Raw genomic sequence first — 24,100 nt, 5'->3', positions numbered from 1 at the left:
CGAGGCCAGCTTCAGCTATGTAGTGAGGTCCTTTGCAACTCAGTGAGACCCTGTCTCAAAATAAAGAATAAAAATTAGGACTAGGGGTATAGCTCAAAGGGAAAATACCCCTGGGTTCCATACTGAGTACTGCAATAAATAAATAAATTTAAAAAGGAGATAAAATGATAATATTGTCAACTGTTCCCTGGGTCCATTAGTTGAGTGTAGAGGAATATGACATTGTTTTTGTTGGTTCACATACTTACATTCATTTAATTATGTCATATAATTCATTCTAACAGGTACCGCATACACAGAAGTAGATTCACCTTACAGTATACAGGATATAGTAAGAATACTTTTTACAGAGATGACATAGGTGGGGGAAATATACTGAAAATTTTTGCAATTTAATGAAAACAAATTACTGACATTTGACTGGATTAAAGAGTTAATATTTATTTTAAAAGTAGTGCCTTTGTACTATATTTGTCTCAGTAAAACTATATGTAAGTAATGTCTTGTATCTAATCTCATGAATGAAAATTTATATTCAACAAATATTTAATTGCTTTTTATGTTTATATTTCTGCAGTACTGGGGATGAAACCCAGGGGCATTCTACCTCCGAGCTACACCCCCAGCCCTATTTTTTATTCTTTATTTTGAAACAGGGTCTCACTGAGTTGCAAAGGGCCTCACTAAGTAGCTGAGGCTGTCCGCGAACTGCGATCCTCCCTTCTCAGCCTCCCCAATGCTGGAATTACAAGTATGCACCACCGTGCCTGGATCCTCTATCAGACACTCTAATTTATACCTGCTACTTTGCTATAATTTTCTTGAGTTACAGTCTTTCTTCAGTTCCAAATTCTCACAAAGCTTATCAACACATTTTCTTATGCTAATAGCTGGTACTCAAAAAGTATTTGGTGAATAAAATCTAATTCTTTTACATATCTGGGAGCCCTTTTGAGTTGGGACACCAGTGCTTGCTGAAATGAGTAAAATTTTTCTTTTCTTGTTTACAGTGCAAAACAATTTAAGATTATTATAATTTTTTTTTTTTTTTGCAGGTCTTGAGATGGAACCCAGAGGCATTTGACCTCTGAGCTACACCCTCAGCCCTGTTTTTTTTTTTTTTTTCTTTATTTTGAAACCAGGTCTCGCTGAGTTGCAGAGGCCTCACTAAGTCGCTGAGGCTGTCCGCGAACCGCGATCCTCCGGTCTCAGCTGCCCGAATGCTGGGATTACAAGCATGCACCACCACGCCCGGCTAATTTAAGATTATTTAAATATAAAAAAATTATAACTGTGAATTACTGTTTCTTTTTTTTTTTTTTTTTACTTTATTTTTTTTTATTTTAATTTATTTATTTTTGTTGGTGCATTTTAATCATACATCTTAATGGAATACAAAATGGAGAGGCATACATACACACATCATTCATTTAGCCCTTCCCCAATTCACACCCCATGCCCTCTCCCCTCCTTCTTTCTCATGTTTGGCCTATGTGTTGTCTTTGATTCTTTTTTTTTTTTAATTAATTTATTTTTTAAATTGGTGCATTGTAGTCATATATCAATCACATTGGAGTACAAGACTTGAGAGGATATACAAGCACACATCATCCAATTAGCCCTCCTCCAGCCCCCATCCCATTCCCTCCCCCTCCCTCCATCCCACACTTCTTTGGTGATTTACTTTGATACATTTGTTTATGTACCTCCTGCGTTTTAAAGAGGCTCCGTCCTCCAGTATTACATACCCTCTGATTGGTCACATTAGTTGCTTCACTATAGGGCCCTTTCTATAGCTCAACCTCTTCCTGTTGCCCTTTTCCTCCTAGTTATTGCTGATTAAGAGAAGAGTCTGATTTATATTTTCTGCGATATTTCTCTGTGCATGCTGCGTTGCAAGTACCAATCCCACTCTTGATGGTCCCAGTAGTGGCCTGGCTACTCAGTGGACTGATCCAGATCTCGCTGGCTCAAGCAGCGGCCTTGCCTCATGGGAGGCCCCAGTTCTGGTCTCGCTGGCCCCTGAACCGGTCTAACCCCTAAGCTGGCTTTGGTCCCGACCTTGGAGGCCGCAGGAGTGAACTTGCCTCACGCCAGACTCCGATGCTGGCCATTGGCCCCTGCACCGGTCTAACCCCTTGGCAGGATTCCAATCCCGGCCTTGGAGGCCCCAGCACCGGCCTAGCCTAATGGCAGGCTCCAATGCCGGCCTCGTTGGCCCCAGCACCAGCCTAACCCCTCGGCAGGCTCCGATCCCGGCCTCGGAGGCCCCAGCACTGGTCATGCCTCAAGGCAGGCTCCGATGCCGGCCTCGCTGGCCCCAGCACCGGCCTAACCCCTCGGCAGGCTCTTATCCTGGCCTCAGAGCCCCAGTACCGGCCTTGCCTCACGACAGGCTCCGATGCCGGCCTCGCTGGCCCCAGCACCGGCCTAACCCCTTGGCAGGCTCCGATCACGGATTTGGAGGCCCCAGTACCGGCCTTGCCTCAAGGCAGGCTCCGATGCCGGCCTCACTGGCCCCAGCACCAGCCTAACTCCTCGGCAGGCTCCGATCCCGGCCTCGGAGGCCCCAGCACTGGTCATGCCTCAAGGCAGGCTCTGATGCTGGCCTCGCTGGCCCCAACACCGGCCTAACCCCTCGGCAGGCTCTTATCCTGGCCTCGGAGGCCCCAGTACCGGCCTTGCCTCACGGAAGGTTCCGATGGCAGCCTCGCTGGCCCCAGCACCGGCCTAACCCCTCGGCATGCTCCGATCCCGGCCTCGGAGGCCCCAGCACTGGTCATGCCTCAAGGCAGGTTCCGATGCCGGCCTCGTTGGCCCCAGCACCGGCCTAACCCCTCGGCAGGCTCTTATCCTGGCCTCGGAGGCCCCAGTACCGGCCTTGCCTCACGGCAGGCTCCGATGCCGGCCCCGCTGGCCCCAGCACCGGCCTAACCCCTCGGCAGGCTCTTATCCTGGCCTCGAGGCCCCAGTACCGGCCTTGCCTCATGGCAGGCTCCGATGCCGGCCTCGCTGGCCCCAGCACCGGCCTAACCCCTCAGCAGGCTCCGATCCCGGCCTCAGAGGCCCCAGTACCGGCCTTGCCTCAAGGCAGGCTCCGATGCCGGCCTCACTGGCCCCAGCACCGGCCTAACCCCTTGACAGGCTCCGATCCGGGATTTGGAGGCCCCAGCACTGGTCATGCATCAAGGCAGGCTCCGATGCCGGCCTCGCTGGCCCCAGCACCGGCCTAACCCCTCGGCAGGCTCTTATCCTGGCCTCGGAGGCCCCAGTACCGGCCTTGCCTCACGGCAGGCTCCGATGCCGGCCTCACTGGCCCCAGCAGCGGCCTAACCCCTCAGCAGGCTCCGATCCCGGCCTCAGAGGCCCCAGTACCGGCCTTGCCTCAAGGCAGGCTCCGATGCCGGCCTCACTGGCCCCAGCACCGGCCTAACCCCTTGACAGGCTCCGATCCCGGATTTGGAGGCCCCAGCACTGGTCATGCATCAAGGCAGGCTCCGATGCCGGCCTCGCTGGCCCCAGCACCGGCCTAACCCCTCGGCAGGCTCTTATCCTGGCCTCGGAGGCCCCAGTACCGGCCTTGCCTCACGGCAGGCTCCGATGCCGGCCTCACTGGCCCCAGCAGCGGCCTAACCCCTCAGCAGGCTCCGATCCCGGCCTCAGAGGCCCCAGTACCGGCCTTGCCTCAAGGCAGGCTCCGATGCCGGCCTCACTGGCCCCAGCACCGGCCTAACCCCTTGACAGGCTCCGATCCCGGATTTGGAGGCCCCAGCACTGGTCATGCATCAAGGCAGGCTCCGATGCCGGCCTCGCTGGCCCCAGCACCGGCCTAACCCCTCAGCAGGCTCTTATCCTGGCCTCAGAGGCCCCAGTACCGGCCTTGCCTCAGGCAGGCTCCGATGCCGGCCTCGCTGGCCCCAGCACCGGCCTAACCCCTCGGCAGGCTCTTGTCCTGGCCTCGGAGGCCCCAGTACCGGCCTTGCCTCAAGGCAGGCTCCGATGCCGGCCTCGCTGGCCCCAGCACCGGCCTAAGCCCTCGGCAGGCTCCGATCCTGGCCTCGGAGGCCCCAGCACTGGTCATGCCTCACGGCAGGCTCCGATGCCGGCCTCGCTGGCCCCAGCACCGGCCTAACCCCTCGGCAGGCTCTTATCCTGGCCTCAGAGGCCCCAGTACCGGCCTTGCCTCATGGCAGGCTCCGATGCCGGCCTCACTGGCCCCAGCAGCGGCCTAACCCCTCAGCAGGCTCCGATCCCGGCCTCAGAGGCCCCAGTACCGGCCTTGCCTCAAGGCAGGCTCCGATGCCGGCCTCGCTGGCCCCAGCACCGGCCTAACCCCTCGGCAGGCTCTTATCCTGGCCTCGGAGGCCCCAGTACCGGCCTTGCCTCAGGCAGGCTCCGATGCCGGCCTCGCTGGTCCCAGCACCGGCCTAACCCCTTGGCAGGCTCTTGTCCTGGCCTCGGAGGCCCCAGTACCGGCCTTGCCTCACGGCAGGCTCCGATGCCGGCCTCGCTGGTCCCAGCACTGGCCTAAGCCCTCGGCAGGCTCCGATCCTGGCCTCGGAGGCCGCAGCACTGGTCATGTCTCACGGCAGGCTCCGATGCCGGCCTTGCTGGCCCCAGAATTACTGTTTCTTAGGGAATAAAGTAATATTCCATTTATTAGGTCTTAAAATTTAGTATAGGACACCTGGCATGGTGGTGCACACTTGTAATCCCTGCGCTTGGGAGGCGGAGACAGGAGGATTGCGCAGGTTCAAAGCCAGCCGCGCTGGCTTTAGAGGCCCAGTTTCCAAATAAAACAATTGTATAAAATAGGTCTGGGAGTGTAGCCTGGAGGTAGAAGAGTTTCCAGGAACCCCAGTACCACACACACACACAAAAATTTAGTGTAGGAAATGTATTGTTCTTTCCATATGTAAGATGTATGTATCTTATAAACACAAAGAACAAGATCTCACAAAGTAAGAGAAAAGATGGAATATTTAAAAGTGATGCGAAATGAAAATGAAGACAAGGATGAAAACAGAGACTTGAGAAAGTGATGAAGCCATGAGTACCTAGACATTCAGCAATGCAACCAAATGGTGACAGAGGTCCTGGTGACCTGCAGCACAGAGCATGCCATTCCACTCTCAGTCAACAAGCTACGTCCCAACGCAAAAGGGCTCCCAGACGTGTACAAGAATTAGATTTGTACAATATGCCATTGTTACTCAAAGTGCACAAAGTAGCAGGTGAATCCTAGGAGGAAGTAAATTGCTACCTGAAAGACTTGGGAAGACTTGGTAGAAATGATATTTGGCGAGATTGTAAATGTTGATCAATGCATAGGACTGGTACCAAGAAGAGAAATTTTGGCAGAAAAATGGATGGTCAAAGATGGACATGGCTGAAACAACAGGAGTGCATCAAGCTGACCAATTAAAATGTAACTACTGCAGAGGCTTTTTTTTTTAACATAATGGTATTTAAGGTAATGGTATTTTTTAACAATCTCCCATGTAAATACTAATATGCACTGATGAGCGATAGATGAGTGAAAGTCAGTGCACATTGTTTTTCCACTGAGGAAATGGCATACTTAGAACCTTTTTAGGAAGATACCTTTGGCCTGAAGTGCAAAGAGAGAACATAGGCATATACATGAAGACACAAAGAACCAAGTACCAGTCAAAAGTATAATGTACTTTTTATATATTCCAGAAAGATATGTATATAGAAACAGGAAGAGACCATTATTATATGAATGGAGAGGTGGAATAATTGGGTTAACCTCTCATTGAATATTATTATAGCCAAGCATTACTAATGTACATATTACCTAATTTACTTTTCACATAGACTTAGCGAACCCTGGCTGGAGCTTATTTTAATCTCTGTTTTTAATGCCCGATTATACTTTGCTATGTATAAATACTATTTATGACAGATTCTTTTTTAAATTGAATAATTTATTGTTAGAAACATTTATGGTAATATAATTATGCCAATTTTTGATAAAATGAAACCACTTTACTTTGTTTTGAGAATCATACCAGTATTTATTAAGACTATTTTTATGTTATTGTCCATTGGTAAACGGCAAGTATTTCTCAGTTGAATAAATGGGTAATTAACATGCATTAAGAAACCAGAAATTTCCATATAAAATCTTTGATATCATTTTCAAAGTTTAATTTTCTCATCAACAACTGTGAATATGCACATGTTTTATTTGTAAGATGGCAATATGTTCTCTTTTAATTTAGAAAAAGCTTTTTTACCAGTATCTCTAAATTAAAATTTTATATACACATAAATATGCCTAAAACTGATATAAATTACTTCAAAAAGACAAGAAAAATTGATTTTGATTGAGTTTCACCAGTGGTATGAACGTGGTACATATACCAAATTTATACATTTTTTTCTTTTTTACATATTTTTTCTCTTTTTAAAAAATGGGGTATTCAGTGACTAAACTCAGAAAAGAATTCTTTTCTGTCTTCCAAAGTATTATATTCAGTTCAAGTAAAAATGTGAATTTTTGTAGTTAATTTTTAATTGAGCATACTGTCTTAAGCCACTAATACTTCCTGAAGCAGCTCTCTTAGAATTGGATGAGGCACTCAAACATTTTCAACCTGAGATTCATCTATTTCCTGAAACATATGTCTTAGATTTGGATCAGAGGCACTCACAGAATTTTCAACCTGAGATTCACCTATTAGCTTCATTGAAAAAGAATACCATCCTTAACAGTCTGAGCAGTAGAGAAAGAACATAGCAGTCTTTCTCTCCTTCCCTCCCTCCTCTCTCAACTTCTCTTCCTCATTTCTTCCTACCTTTGGTTTGTGAAGATGTTAATAAGAAGCTCTGGACAAAAAACATTTGGCAAGAAAGATAATTTTGTACTTCTTTTAAAGGTGAGGAAATTGGGAATCAATAAGGTTAAATGGCTTTGCACATGCTACGGACAGTAAGGAATTAGGCTGATTCTGGCTTCTATTTCTACTCATGATACCTTCAAGACAACCCTCACCCCAAATGTCTAGTAAAAAGCCTTAAAAAGATCAAATACTGTTATCATGATGATATGGTTACCTATTAACTATCTTAGAGATCTGTGTTTCCAATTTGGGAAATAGTCTTAACATATGAGCTGTTTTGCTTGGATTAGAAAACATCAATCTATTTAAGTGGCATTTTGCATTAAAAACACTTCTGAAACTTGGTTAAGGGTATGAATTTCCTCCTCACAGAAATGTTTAACTTTGCCTATCATTTAAATCTTCATCTTTATAAATATAATCAGGGAGATGAGGGGAGCTACTGAGAAGTAGCATATAATACTAGCTTTTTATTATATATAAGCACATTTTTCCCTAAAGTAAAAGATTTGTTAGATGAAAAAATTTAAAATCCTCACCTAAATGGTATGAAATAATACAGATAGGATATAGTCTACTTCAACAATAAATTTTAGTACTTTTTCAGTTTTGTAAACTCTGAAAGAAAATATGAATACACAAAAACACTTTAAAAATTCTAAATATGCTTTACAAAGAAAAATTAGAATCTCACAATTTTCCCATAAATTTACACAAAATGATATGTTATAAATGTAAGGCTTTCAGAAGAATATTAAAAAACTCAAGACCTCATCATCCCAACTCAAACAAAAAGACATACCACAAATTATTTTTTGAAAAAAAAATAGAACATTCACTTTTTATGAAAGAGGAGAGGCTTCACCATCCCTGCCAAGATCTTGGGTAATTGTGCGGCGATAACTTCAGACATCATTTCTGGAAATTCAACACTCAGTGTCCGGGACTGGATAAAAGTGTTCAAGCAGTATAGGTGAAGTTGTTTGACAAGCTGTTGGTTTAGCAAATGAAGAGAGAACATGTAAAAAAATAAATACATTCACATCCTATTCAAACATGATAATTTATTTCTAATAATAAAAATACTTGTCAATATTTCTGCTTACCAAAATGAGAATAACTCCTACCACATCCATGATGGGACATTATAATAATATGGAAAGATTTAAGGAAATGAAAGCTATCCTATTTATTCCCACAGTACAATTAAAGTTTACATTTTGGTGTATTTTTTCTTTTTTCTTTTTTATGTACATGTGCATTTCATTTTATACACAAGTTTATACAACACGATTCACATATTATCTAAATGCATTATTTTATGAATTCTATGTGTTAATCTTTTTCTCATGTCACTATATGTTGACTTTTCCCTTCATCAATCTTCCTTTTTCCCTTTCTTATACCCTTTCCCAAACCCCTTCCACTCTTCTACTGGTCTTTCTCCTTATTCATATAAAGTTCTTTTTGTTTTCTATTTTCCAACCTCCACATATGAGAGAAGACATATATGACCCTTAACTTTCTGAGAATGGATGATCCCATTGAACATATTTTCTTGCAAATGACATAGTTTTGTTCTTTATGGCTGAGCAGAATTCCACTCTGTGTATACATCACATTTTCATTTTCCATTCATCTGTTGAAGGACACCAGATTGGTTCTATAATTTGGCTATTGAGAATTTTGCTGTTATATACATGGGTATGCAAACATCACTATCATATTCTGACCTAAATTCTTTTAGAATGATACCAAGGTACATTTTCTTTCTTACATGACTTTCTTTTTGCAAGAGCTCACCACCTGGTGTTCATGTTGCTTTGCTTTCTCCATATCTGTCACAAAGCTATATTAAATTCTCTGACAGAATTATGGAGTAACCTTGATAATAGTCATGCCTACTGGCAGTCTCCCAGTTTTCTTTTCTTTCCTGAATCCCAGAACTCTGCATTTTTGCTCTAATTTAGACTAATTATTGCTCTTCACAGTTATAGTGCTGGGACATCACTTTGCATCTCTCTTTAGTTAGATTCTCTACTTCTTTTGCTTATTCTTTTGTTGTAATGCATTTTGTAGTAGTTCTTAAGATAGGTAATATTGGAGATAGACTATGAGATTGCATGTGTACAGATACTTTTATAGTGTCCTTGTATGTATAGTTTGGCTGGGTATCTAATTCTTTGAAGATTTTCTTTCCTAGCAAAATTTTGATAGCATTACTTAGACAATGTTCTATTGTATTTCAGTGTCCAGTGTTGCTTTTGAGAAGTCCAACTGAATGCTGAGGACTTGTATGTTGCTAGTTTATTTTCTCATTGGTATCTTTAAGATACTCTATTGCTGTAGCTGAAATTTTATAGTAATGTAACATTTAATTGTGCAGTGCCTATACACTGGTCTCTTACAGTTTAAAAAACTCATATTTTTCATTTCTCGCAGCTTTTGTTATTTCCTCTCCATGATTTTCCTTTATCATTTCTTTTGAAATTTTTTATTAATTGGAGGATGAAACTCTTTGGATCAATCCCCTAAATTTTTTCTCTTCTCTCTAATTTCCATATATTTTGTGGGTCTGAGATGGAACCCAGGGGCATTTGACCTCCAAGCTACACCCCCTGTATGTACATACATACATACACCATATATGTATATGGTGGTACTGGAGTTCCTGGAAACCCTTCTACTTCCAGGCTACACTCCCAGACCCAATATATATATATATATATATATATATATATATATATATATATATATATATATATTTTTTTTTTTTTTTTTTTTTTTTTTAAATTTGGAAACAGGGTCTCCTAAGCCAGCGCGCGCGGCTGGCTTCGAACCTGAGCAATCCTCCTGTCTCTGCCTCCCAAGCACAGGAATTACAAGCATGCACCACCACGCCTGGCCCTATTTTTTATTCTTTATTTTGAAACAGGGTCTCACTAAGTTGCTGATGGCCTCACTAAGTAGTTGAGGCTGTCCACGAACTGCAATCCTCCAGTCTCGGTCTCTTGAATGCTGGGATTACAAGCTTGTGCCATCATGCTGGCTTAAATTTCCCTATTTTTGTTTTTAATTTTTTTCTGAGTCTTCTTTACATTTTTATCCCTCCTTTTGAATTTTTAACTTATGTTCCTCTGTATTTAAGTATCAAACTATCTGGTTATTCATTATTCTTCTAAATGTTTTTTGTTTTTTTCTTTCTTGGAAACAATGTATTTTTTTCTCTGAGAGTCTTAAAGTTTTCTTTTTTTCTCTACTTGTGATTTTTCCTTCAAGTCCGTTTTTTCTGCTTATTTTGTTGCCTACTTCCCACTTTAGAGGCTTTACTGAAATTGCTCATAATCCTGACAGTCTGTTTATATTCAAGAGTAAGTACTCAAAAGTTGGCCTGGTAAGTAGATAGCTTTTTTTATGCCTTGACTGTCATTTTAATGTGGTTTTTGAACATAGCAGCAATAAAAACTTATATTCAATATGCCCTGACTAACCACATATATCTTGTTTTATTAATCCAGTTCTGGTGTTGCACATTTCTGGGTTGTCTACCACAACAGATTAAAAAACCCAGAAAGAATTTAAAGAACTTAGAATTTTTCCTTAAAAATTATTTAATATATATTTATTTAAAATAAATTCTTAAGAAATAAAATCTTTAAATGCATGTAAACTTTTCTGCCATTTATTGCCTTATTTCCAATGTGTTATTTTGAAATACCCCAAATGGTTCAAGATTATTATTTGATACAACCATACTTTTGCTTTTACTGTATACATAAAACCTTTTCTATTTTAAATAAAAATATTTTAGAACATATTTTTAAAATTATATCATACTTTTTATCAGTCATTAAATTATTCTCAGATGATACAAATAGTAGTAAAAGGATAGTTGAGTGATCTTCGTTGAAAATTTCAAAAGCATAATATAAATTCTGAGCAGTATAATACAAATACTCTTAAAACACAAGAATACATATGGATTTAAGAAACCACATCAAGTACATTTATATTTACCATTTTAAAAGTTAAAAATTCAGAGAATAATTATTGATATCATGGGAAACAAAATACTTACATCATGCAAACTATCGAGAAGTTTTGTAAGTTGATAGAAACGCTGTGAACTGGAGACAACTCCTTTCTGCCTCAAACCAATGGCCTTGATGAGCTCCCTGATGTAACTTGATCTCATCTCTTCAAACTGGTTCTGACTTCGCAGTCCTTCCAAAGGAACTGGAAGAAGACGATGACAAGTGGAAGTTATGTTTAAAAGATGACACTAATAATTCATAATATAATTTTTTTAGCTAAATGACTTGCTTTAATGTGTAATTCTAGATAAAAAACACACATTTCACATAGGAAAAAAGACAGTGCTATTGATAGCATGAAGATAGAGAAATTAATTCTAGAAGAATATAAGAAAACTAGGTATATTAAAGAACATTTCACCTTCTGTGTTTCAGATGTGTCATGAGTTATATATTTAACTTATTATTTGCTCAAAAGAGCACCTAACATTATTTTTCAATCTTTTTTCCAATTCCTAGTTTGATTTGGTGTATAATTACACTCTAGGTCTTTCTTTTAATGAATGCTTGGATTTCTTTGCAATCTTTTCTTCTTCATAAAGATATCAAATATTTTTCATCAAGAATATTCCTGGAAGCAGGGCATGGTGGCACAGGCTTGTAATCCCAGCATTGGGGAGGTTGAGACAAGAGGATTGTGGATCATAGACAGCTTCAGCTACTTATTCTTTCAAAATAAACAATAAAAAAATAGGGCTGGGGTGTAGCTCAGAGGTAGAATGCCCCTGGGTATTCTACCCAGGTAGAATTCCCAGGTAGAGGTAGAGTTCCATCCTCAGTACTGCAAAAAATAAAAATAAAAAGAATATTCCTGGATAATTTTCTTTTTGTTGTCATTTTAACATTGCTTTACTAAGTCTCCTACGGCCTTCCTGCTATTATAGGAAAAAGCTATCAATACTTGAATATTTCCTTATATTCAGCCACCGAGTTACAGACCATTTTTAATTCAAGCAATTTTCTCAGATATTTAGTTTTTTTTGTATACTAAAATACTAAATATTTTCATTTTTCTCTTTCTAATCATTGTTCTCATTCTGCTTCACAATTCATTCAATGGTTCAGCACTTAGGGAACAATATTAATAATAGTAATGGCAGATACTCATAGTTTATTCTTGATTGAATGGAAATGCCACTTATTCCCATTGAGATGTTAACTAATAATTTAGATATTTACCTCTGGAAAGTTTAATTCCTAAATCTTAGGAACAACAGCTAATTCTTATATTTGTACTACATTATCAATTTCACCATTGTTTTTCACATATCTTTTATGTCCTTCTGTTGTCACTTCTTTAAGACGTCCTGCTTGATGTCACCAGCAACTCTACCACTTGAGTCCCAATTTCTTCCTTGCTTCATTTTTTTCTTTGCTTGCACTTCTATAATATTGGTCCCATTTCATACTTACTGATTTGTGATGTTTCCACTATAGAATCTGAGTTCTAACATAACACTTTTCTGACTTGACCAAGCAATTCAAAGCATCCATTCTTCTTCCACACTCTCCTAATAATTAGTGTGGCTTTCAAATTGCCTTCATATTTACAAACATATTTATCCTCCTATACTTCAGGTGAACTTTCAATAGCTTTTGCAAGTTCCCTTCTTTGCTACCCAAAAGCTCATTAACATTTTTATTAGGATACATGGAAAAAGTAAATACTATTCATCAAGTGTTTCTGTCTTTCTTCTTGAGGTACAAGTGGCTCAGAATCTTGCTTTCAGTGGAGGGTGCTTGGAAGCCAAACATGTTCACTGTCTTTCTTCACATTGCTCTAGTGGTCTTGGAAGCATATGTCAAGATGCAGCTTCTGTTTGCCTGGGCTCCAGGTGAGGCCTCCAGGTGAGGCCTCAGGCTGACCTTCAGCTAGAGGTGCTGTGTGGTGCCCCACAGTACTGCCTATCCATAAGTGCAGAATTACGTTGTTGTATAAATAAAGTAGGGAGATGTAGGACCACCTGTGACACAACCACTTATAGGATTCATTATTGTCAATAACATTGAAGGGCAGGAATTAATTATTGCAATACTAAATGTATTCCAATTGACTCTTTTGACTCAGAATACAGGAGTCCCACTCATATCAATATCTCTCCTCATGTTCTTCACATAGATCCCATGAGGAAAAACTTCCATTTTGGTGGATTATTAGCTCTTCTACTTATCCGTCTGATCTGTGTCTGCATATGCCATAACATAAAGGAATTATACTATAATACTAAAAAGATTAGCATTATATAGCTGGCAACATATAAAAAAATTAAGTAATTTTATTAATATCTGTGACAATCTAGTGGGTGTTCTGTCCTTTGCAGTTACAACCTAATACTGGTACCTTATGTATATGATTACGCTATTGTTTTAAACTTTCATGATGGATTTAAAGTTATTAAGTTACTCGTGCTCACTCACTTGTATTAAGGAGTAGTAATACTTTCATACAGAGGAACTCTTCTTGGCTAACTTGAAGCTTGACAAATTCCTGCGGGATCTGCCACATCGTAAGGCATAATGAATAGAAGGACAACTCTTTCATCCTCTGCCTTGCACCACACACAATGTACACATGAAAAAGCAAGAGGTAAAAGAAAATAAAAAAGAATGTCTCAGCCAGTTTATGTAATGTACCGGGAACATGATTTTGGTAATGATTTCCCATATTACTGATATGACTACTGTTCTTAATAAGCAAACTTAATATTTTAAGTTTTAGCCGGGCGTGGTGGTGCACACTTGTAATCCCCGCGCTTGGGAGGCGGAGACAGGAGGATCACGCAGGTTTGAAGCCAGCCGCGCTGGCTTAAGAGACCCTGTTTCCAAATTAAAAAAAATATAAAAAATAGGTCTGGGAGTGTAGCCTGGAGGTAGAAGGGCTTCCAGGAACCCCAGTACCACCAAAAAATAAAAATATAATAATATTTTAAGTTTTAAACATCTTTAAACTCTTTAATGGTATGGTAATAAATATTTAAGAAATTTCAAAAGTATGTCACTATCTCTATAAACTACATTATGATATGAGACTATCATGTACCGATAGAAGTATAAAAAGAAAATGATATTAAATACAGACTGACCAAGATTAATATTGTTTCTCACTTTAATTATCACACATTAAATACCTAAACTTAGAAAGGAGAACAAAATTGTAGGAGCTGAGAATGTGGAGCTGAGGGATGCTCAGAAATGCTTTATTTACTGTTAAGTTTTTTTTTTCCTGTGAAAACATATGTATGTGTATGTAAATACACTTTTGTGTGCAGTTTTATGGGAGAATTGCTTCAGTTCTCAGAAACTTAGCACACTGTGACCTTTTCTAGGGGAAATGTATGGTGACATAAAAAGGAATAAATGAGACCATTAGCAAGCATTAGATAACTGAAAAGGTTGGACACAAATTCTAGACCTGAGGATACTTATGTAAGGTATTTTCCCAGCCATGTGCTGTTTTATATTGTACACATTTGTCAAATGCAGCCAACAGGAATGGTGAAAAGAAGACTAGACTCTAACTCTAGTTAAAGATTAATCCTGTTAGTCAGGACAAAAGGGAGTTAAGATTAATTCTGTTGCTCAGGTTCTTTGGCAGATTATCTAATTCTCCTGAGTTTCCCAAACTATAAAATGAAGGATCCCAATTCCTTACAATCAAAGGATTATAGGATAAAATAAAACATATAAAATTATTGTAAACTATAACAATTTGTTTGAGTGGAAATTATTCATTTAAATTCTTATAAATCAGCATTCATGATTAGAATGTTATGATAACTGCCATGAAAGATCCTTACTCATTTAAAGGTTATATGTAGAAAAGTAATTAAACACAATGAAGAAAGTTGAAATACTTATCTTTTAAATTTTTAAAATAAATCACCAGCTTAGTTTTTACTGTAAGAAGATAGCATTTTTATTTTTGAAGATAAGTCAATACTTTCAAACAAAATATTTCTATTTTTTCTTTATCCTTATTTGTACCAAGGTATGAAATTTAAATTTGATAAGCTAAACATTAAATTTTGCTTTTAACTATGTTTATTGATAATTTTGAAAAATTTAAAAAATTTATTTGAGACAATTATATATATTAGAACAAGAAAAAAGCTCCAAATATCTAATAGCAGATACAATATAATTTTTTGTGTGTGGTACTGGGGGTTCCTGGATACCCTTCTACATCCGGGCTATACTTCCAGACCTATTTTATATTTTTATTTGGAAACAGGGTCTCTTAAGCCAGCGCAGCTGGCTTTGAACCTGCGCGATCCTCCTGTCTCTGCCTCCCAAGCATGGGGATTACAAGCGTGCACCACCATGCCTGGAACAATATAATTTTAATAAGATTATAATATCCATTGTATCCTGAGGTACTACTAAGAAAATTTTCAGAAGAATTATATTATTTAGAGCACTAGATGTATGATCACTTATTTAAATATAATTTTTCAAAATTGTTCTACATCTGTGCTTGGTAAAACAAAAACACAAAAATTTACTACTTACTCATTTAGTATTAGATCAGGTGCAAAATATAACATCTGCCCACTGACGTGTTTGTAGGATCTCCATCCTAGTCCAAACACCATTAAGCTCATCCAAGAGTATTGGATGAGAGTTATCTGGTCATCAATATGCAAGTTTCTAAAGCCTACAAAACAAAAGTGAAATGATCACAAAAATCACTTGGTTCTAAAGAAAAAATCTGAAGATACACAGAAATTTGAAAGTATATTTAAGTATGGTAATATTTTTTCAATCTCAATATATTTTACCTCAAAACCAGGTAACATCAATAAATAATATAGCCTGAAAAAAAATGAAATGGGCAGCAACTTTGGAAGTCATTTTAAATTAGTCACTGTGATTTAGCATGTCTGGAAATTTGCTAACTGAATCAGTCATCCATCACTCACTCAGGCAACACCCGAGACCCATTTGTGTGCCGGGCACGGTGTTAAAATGCTAGAATCACAACAAGGAATAAGACCCAATTCTAGCCTTCAATAGAAAGTTCCCACTCAACTGGGACAAAAGCCTGTCACAAGCTTTGTGACAGAGAAGGGAGTGGGCCAGTCAGTCAGAAGGCAGGTCTGAAAAACTTCCTCAAAGTCAGAGGCGATGCCCAGGTAGAATGTATTCAGTGTGTTGAGTGATCTCAATTTAGGGGGATCTAAATATAAACTGGTTCTAGTTTGTAAAACCACTTCTATACATTGTTCTATATCTAATTTTTCTTTAACATTGTTTAATATGTCTTTGGTGAATTTCAGTTTTTTGGTCACTTTTTAACTCTCATGTATGTGTCTCTCTGTGTGCATGTGTGTGTGCATGTGTGTGTATGAATGCACTGACCTTTCACTCTTCTTTGGACCTTTTTTGGTTGCAGGAGGGGAATGACAAGTAAAGGCAAATGTCTTTTTGTGTGTGTGTGTGGTACTGGTGATGGAACCCAGGGGCATTCTACCTACACCCCCAACCCTATTTTAGATGAGAACTGTTATGTGGAGGTGGTGAGCATTATGTGCATTTTAAGCAGATGTGACACTTGACCTCAGCTAATAGCAACAGAAGGTAGCTACAGAACCATTACTGTTGTACAATATGTACTACAGTTAATTCTATGCAGTTATAATTTAATATTGCATCTTCACGTTTGTTTACATCTTTCTTGACTGTGAATAAAGGCAAATGTATTCTGACTTTAATGGTCACAGGTCCTTCCCTTCAACTCTTCCCATCTGAAGAGACAATTACCAGTTCAGCATTAAGGAAATTACAATAAGGAGAAGCTAAGATGTCTTTGGAGATAGAGGCTGGGATCAGATCATGGAAGGTCTTGTATATCTATTAGGAACAATGAGAAGAATGTAGCTTTATATATGTTATCGACAGACCCTTGTTAGCTATGTGGACAGTGAATTTAAGGGGAAACATCTTGGAGTTAGGGAAAACAGTTGGGGTATTGCCAAAAGCAGGTAGATATGATAAAAGCCCAAGATAAGTCAAGACATATGAATGGAAATGAGAGAATATATTAGAAAAATATTTTAACAGATTCCAATATTTCTGTCAACATTTTTGCCTAAATAATATGGTTATAGCAGCATTGCTAAGATAAAATAAAGGAAGTGAAACAGGATAAGCAGGAAATAAGTAAAGTTTGGGCATGCTTGAGGGACCTCAGGAATATCCAGAGAGCAGATGGGAATGTGAATAATAAGGGTGGATGGTGATATATCTGGGTAAAAAATATAATTTGGAAAGTATTAGTATCTGATTATAGTTGAAATGGACAGTGAATGAAATCTTTTATTAGTGGCTAGAAGAAAAAGTGCATTTTGGTGTAAACATCAGCCACTTTCCTTAAAGCTCTTTGAATAATACCTAATTTCTCTAAAATTCCATTGAAATCAACTTACCAATTACCTAATTCAAAAGTAAAAATAAAGCAAAACTTAATTCACTGGATACTAAGAGCAAAGAAAATTTCATGGTTGTAGGAGAAAAGGCTCTCTTCTCTCAAATACTAGATGGCCCTGTCTTTACGTGAAGGGTAGGGAGACTGCTGCTCTCTTCTGAGGACTTTTAACCTCACTGGGACTGAAAACACCACTCCATAGTCATATCTAGGGATATTGGAATAGTTTTTTTCTTTTCTGGGAAAGGTTGTAGGTTCTTCAGTGCCTGATCTCCCTCCCTCCCTTTCTCCCTTGATTTCTCTGTGTGGATAGAGATTTCCACCAGTTATTTTTTTGGTGACAGCAAGTGCCCCACTTTCTTCTAAGGAAGCTGGCAAAAGCCTCCACTTCCCTGGGCTTGTGGCCTGGTTATGGCATATGGAGCAGGTGCTACTAGGACTTTGAGTTAGAATTAGTAAAGCAAAGATATGGTTACTTGTTCTTGGTGGTGGTGGTGCCATTGATGATGAGATCTAATGAGTGGTTTGTGATGTTGGCTTTATTGGCCTTTTAGAGAACTCTCATTTATGTTAATTATTCAAAGTCTATCTTCTAGCCTCTCTTCAGGGACTCCCTGATGAACTCCCAGTATTTCTTTTTTTTCTTTTTCTTTTGGTTTTGACAATCAGAGATGGTTTTTTCATTTTTTATCATTAATAGTTTTATTGTTGTTGTTGTTGGCTTCCAATATTTATGATTTACTCAGGTGCAGAAAGATTCTGTAAATAACTACCCAAGAAAAATTGTTCATGCAGTTTTCACAATAATTTATTTTCATATGCCTTAAATGTACCTTCAAATACATGTCTATATATTACTTCTCTTTTAGAAAAAATATGAATCAACACACACACAAAATCTATAACAAATGCTGCTTATTAATTCAATATTTAATGAGTTTTACAAAAAATGGGTAGTTACTACTCTGATAAAAATTGGAATCATTTGATAAGAGGTGTGTGAAATTGCCTGTTAAAAAGGAAGACTTCCTAACCCTAATTCCAACCCTAACCCTAACCCTAATGCTAATTCCAAACCTAAACCTAACCCTAATTTCAACCCTAAACCTAAACCTAATGCTAATTCCAACCCTAACCCTAACCCTAATCATAAAAGAAAAAAATTAATAAAAATAAAAATAAATAAAAAAGGAAGACTTCCTAAAGGTAGGCACATATTAGCCTTTTTATTATGGCCTGTCTGCTCACAGTACAAGGAGTTCTACAGAGAAGACTTAATTTCCCATCACATCTCTACCACTTGCTGAATACCATTCTTGGTAAGCCACTTAAAATGACTGGGTTAAAATTTCTTCATAGGTAAAAATCACAATGATAATGATAACTAATTCAATGAGTTGGTAGAAGACTCAGCATAATTATGTGTGTTGTAGAGCACTATGCAGGGATTCATTCTGTAGCAAAATTTCTTACTGGAGTCATGGCTCTAAGAAAGCCATTAATCAGTCTGATAGGAAGTCTCTAATATTAAAACATAATGAGATCAAAATTATATGTTAGGAGGCATTTTTAATATTATAAAACATGTATAATACAACTAAAGTATATTATTAATGGCAATAATACAAGAGATAAATTAAGTATTCTACCTGGAATACTTTTTTGCAGAAAATATATTATATATACTTCATATATATCACATTATATAATGAATTACATATATGTGTGTGTGTGTGTATATATATATATATATATATACACACACACACAAAATTTATATAACAGCAAGTAAGTGCTATACATTTAAGTGGCAGGATTGTAGAAAGTTAGTCAACTAATTCTATGTATGAAAATATTAATTCATTAAATCTCTAAGAACATATTTATTATTCTTTATATATTTTGATTGCTTTTATAACTTTCTAAAGAAAATATTTTATCACAATTATTAGACATAACCATGTAATATTTTTCACATTAGGCCTTGTTTTATGTTAACTTATCAAAATTTTAAATAATTATATAACAGATACTCCATTTTATTTTTCCAAAACAGAGCTTCTGCATATATTTACATGCTTACACTCACTTCTGCTTGCTCTTTGTTTTAGCTTTTGCTTTTCTGTTTTCTTTTGTTTCATTTTGGATTTGCATTCTGGGGTTATTAATTACTTGAAATAAAGGAGACCTTATAAAATGCAAATTTTGTTGAAATATCTTACAACTTACCCAATTCCCAATACTTATAGCAGAAGGCACATTTCTACCTAACACAATAGAACTCAGAACATAAGCTCTATTGACTCTACCTTTCAGAGGGCTTATCTGTGATAAATGTACAATATTAAATGGACTTGAACATTCTTGGAACAGGATTTCAATTTTCCCCCCATTAACGGTAACACCATTCCATTCTTTTTAGTGAAACAAAGATGGGCACACTGAGATCGAATTCCTAGTGGTGAGGCTGATCAGGTGAATTCATTACATTTGAGCAGATGATCAAAATGGAAAACCTTCCCATAAAGAAGTGATGTATGCTAATTGTGTTTAAGAATTAGTATTAAAACCTTTCACTTTAATGTACTTAACATAATACTAAAAAAACTCTGGTTACAAGCTATTTCATAATGCTTAAACCAAATTAGAGAAAGTATACAGTAAAGAGATAGCATGTATCACCTACTATATTTTCTGATATTATTTCCAGAGTTCTGGCATAATATATAGGTTGTGTTTCTGTTAGAAAGAAAAAAAGTCATTTAATTGAAACAGCTAATTTTCAAGGGTGGAGCTCTGGGTGCCCAAGCATCTTTTGCCTCAAGAACTTTCACACACAAGAATGAACTTTGAGGAGCACAGAGAAGCTCCAGTACAGTGCATGTAAACACATTTTGATGAGCTATTTATGAATAAAGACTTGCTGTTTTAATGATCAAATGCAGTATCATATAGTTCTTTTTTTTTTCTTTGTGGTTCTAGGGATTGAACCCAGGGGCATTCTGACTCAGAGCTATACTCCCAGCCCAATTTTATGTTTTATTTTGAAACAAGGCTTCAGTAAGTTGCTGCAGCTGGCCTCAATTGCTATCCTCTTGTCCCAGTCTCCCAAGTGCTGGGATTACAGGTGTGCACCACCATGCCTGGCTGTATAGTTCTTTTTATATCAACTCCATATTTTAAATTTCTGTAAGTCATTTTAAACATCTCATTGTGAAACATTATACTCATAAATAAGCATACAGATTATAAGGATGCTGCTTCTGCCATTAACACTTATGGTCTGGTGAGGCATAAGGAAAGTAAGAATACAATTTTAACGCAGAACGAGAACCTTATGGCTGACAAATGCAAGAGAGCCAAGGGAGAGTAAAGGGTCCCTTGACTCAATCTGAGAGGTCTCAAAATCTTCCCAAGGGAAGTGTTAGATGACGTGAATATATTTATATACACATTTTTATGGGTGCAATGTGAATTATACATTGTAGTGAGGCTCAAAGTGATACAAACATACATGCACGCAGAATTTGGTGTGGTATGCTTCCAGATCCTATCTGACTCTCCCTCCTTGCTCCCCAAACATGTAGGTGAAATGGGTAGTGATACCTTCATATACGGCCATAACATTAATTCCTTCCTCAATATGTTTCCTTCCTCATGACATGTTTCCTTCCTCAATCCTCTTTTCCCTCCACACCTCCCTCCCCCCAGTCCCCTTCCACTGTTCTACTGGCCTCTCTCCTCATGGATTTAACGTTCCATTTGTTTCCTATCTTCTTTCTAGCTTCTAAACATGAGAGAATATAGAATTCTTGGCTTTCTGATACTGGCTGGTCTCATTTAGCATGCATGATATTCTCAGTTCTCTGTATTTTTTTGCAAATGAGATGGTTTTGTTTTTCTTTATGGATGAGCAAGACTCCATTGTGTGTGTGTATACCACATATTCTTTATCCATTCATCTGTTGACAGGCACCTGGGTTGGTCCCATCATTGGTCTATTGTGATGGATGATGTGAATCTTGATGGCTCCACAGGGATCAACCAGGGGAAGATGTGGGAGAGAGAAGGACCTCCAGGTAGGAAAAATAATATGGGCAAAGAAGGGGGTAGGAAATTGAGTAGAGGACATTTTGGGGACCTGGACCTTAGAGTTGCCAGAAGAAATGAATGGTGAGAGATAATGAGATAATGTTGCAAATTCAGAAGCCAGATCCCAGAAGGGCCTTGGATAGGAAGACTAGTTAGACTAAGGACTTTTGACTTTGAAAATAAATTGGAAAAATATAATTGTTTTAGAAGATTCTTAGGGCAGAATAGAGGACTGTTTGAAGAACAGAATACAGGTAAAATATGATGACCACACTAAATTGGGGCAGTAGCAACGGAAGTGACATATGACGTGACATATATTTGAATAAGCAGAGCTGACAGAATCTGACGACTAAAGGGACAGGGAATTTAGGAGAAAGTGAGCTAAAAATGCTCCCCAAGGCTCTGGCTTAGGGGTCATTGCAAGAAATGATTACAAGAAAATGGTTTACTGAGGCAGAAGATCGTGCTGACTTGGAAGTTGGTCTGGGTAAAGTGCATAGCAACCACTTGAGATGTATGGTTTAATAACTTAGTAGATGGTCTAGGCTGATGCTGTGTATTTAAGAGACATTGGAGTACCACTGTTATAAAAGACAAGACTATGATGAGCTCATAAAGACTGTATAAAATGAGAAAGTACGGAGTAGAGGAAAGAACTCAGGACATGTTAAATTTATGGTAATGTATAAGAGAAAAACCAAGGACTAAAAAAATAGGGGGGGACGAATGTGAATTATACATATCTACCTGCAAGGACATGATGAATGCCAAGGGAAGAGTTTCAGCCAGAAATGGTTACTTGTCAAGTAGGAGGCCCGTGAGTCATGTTAGGGGCTGAAAAATTCACAGGATTCGACAAGAAAAAGATTTTGGCAATAGTAATTTTAGTAGGGCAGAGTGTTAGAAAATGGTTTTTGAACATCTTCATCAAAGCCCTTATCAACTAACTTTCCTTCTAGCAAGCCACTCTCATATCTTGCTCATCGCTTTTTGGAAGGCAATAGTTTGATTTACTTATTTAAAAAGAGAATGAAAAAACCCTATCTTAGAGATGCAACGACTGTCACCGATTTAGAAGGTGTTTTGATGTGCTTCAAAGCCAGAAAATGAGCTGAAATACGGTTTCAGTCTTTTAATGATAATTTAAGTAGTCTGACTAACTGAAACCAAGTAAAAGGTATATATTAAAAAATTCAGTGTTAGCCGGGCATGGTGGCCCATGCTTGTAATCCCAGCATTTGGGAGGCTGAGATCAGAGGGTTGCAGTTCGTGGACAGCTTTAGCTACTTAGGGAGGCCCTTCACAACTCAGTGAGACCCTGTTTCAAGAAAAATAAAAAGACTAAAATATAGGGCTGGGAGTGTGGCTCAGAGGTAGAATGCCCCTGGGTTCCATCCCCAGTACTGCAAAACAAAACAAAATAAAACAAAAACAAACAAACAAACAAAAATGCAATGTTTAAAATGTCAAGGCATGGACCTGAATAGATATTTCTCCAATGAAATATGAAGACAAGCCGGGCGTGGTGGCATACGCTTGTAATCCGCCCCCGTGCTTGGGAGGCTGATACAGGAGGACCGCACGGGTTCGAAGCCAGCCTCAGCTACTTAGTGAGGCTCTCAGCAACTTAGTGAGACCTTGTTTCCAAATAAAATATAAAAAAAAGGTCTGGGAGTATAGTCCGGAGGTAGAAAGCCTCTGGGTTCCATCCCCAGTACCACCAAAAAACAAACAAACAAAAAAAAATGAAGACAAAATTTACAAAAAGAAATGTTTTCCACAAATTTTTCTGTCACCTCAATTCTGCTACCATTAACATACAAGATGAAGACTAAGGTGAAATTGAATTGGGAAATGAGTACTTATAAATTTAACTTCTAAGCTGGGCGTGATGGTGCACACTTTTAATCCCAGTACGAGGGAGGCTGAGAAAGGAGGATCATGAAGGTTCAGAGCCAGCCTCAGCTACTTAGTGAGGCTTTCAGTAGCTTAGCGAGACCCTGTTTCCAAATAAAATAGGTCTGGGAGTGTAGCCCAGAGGTAGAAAGCCCCTGGGTTCCAACCCCATTACCTCAAATAAATTTAAATTTCTAAATCCTATTTTGACTTTTAAGACACCTTGATCAGCTTATAATTCAAATCTCCAAATTGACTTTCCAAGACTTGCCCCACTATAAATTTGTCTTTTGTGGTTTTCTAATACTTGGATGGTGAAACTCACAGAAGGTCAGTACTTAATGCAATAGTCTTTGAGGGTCTAAATGCATAGATGTGTTTTTTTTTTCAGTCAGCAGCTACTAAATGCTTTATGATTCTGTAGGATGAGTGAATGCTATACATTTTATGTTATGAAGGGATCCTCACATTTGAAAAGATTGTAAACTATTGTTTTATTATTAATTCATTACTCACTAATGTCCTCCTCCTTTCATTTTCTTACACCAGCCACACCTTTACTCTATATGAAATACTTCCCTTCTTGTTAAATATGATCTGTCAATATGTTTTCCTAACTCTGTGTGTATGTATGTGTGTGCATGCACATAGCACTGTAAATAATTAAATTCATATTCACATTCTGATTGATTTTAAAGCCTCCTTTAGCAAAGGTTCGTCTC

The 24,100-nt window shown here is 38.5% G+C and overlaps 1 protein-coding gene across 1 annotated transcript in view; it reads right to left on the bottom strand.

Moving 5' to 3' along the window:
- Positions 1–7,704: 7,704 nt before the first annotated feature.
- The window catches only part of PGR (progesterone receptor), a gene marked incomplete at both ends in the record, with an annotated part of 75,112 nt that continues 58,716 nt past the window's right edge, over positions 7,705–24,100 (bottom strand). The window contains 4 exons of the mRNA XM_080697113.1: positions 7,705–7,860; positions 10,948–11,105; positions 13,382–13,512; positions 15,473–15,617. Coding sequence (XP_080553239.1) covers positions 7,705–7,860; positions 10,948–11,105; positions 13,382–13,512; positions 15,473–15,617 — 590 coding nt within the window. The remainder of the gene's footprint in view (positions 7,861–10,947; positions 11,106–13,381; positions 13,513–15,472; positions 15,618–24,100) is intronic.

This window comes from Muscardinus avellanarius (genome assembly GCF_963383645.1).
Source record: "Muscardinus avellanarius genome assembly, chromosome: 1".
In the NCBI taxonomy this organism is placed as follows: Eukaryota; Metazoa; Chordata; class Mammalia; order Rodentia; family Gliridae; genus Muscardinus; species Muscardinus avellanarius.
This window is presented reverse-complemented; position numbering and strand designations above follow the sequence as displayed.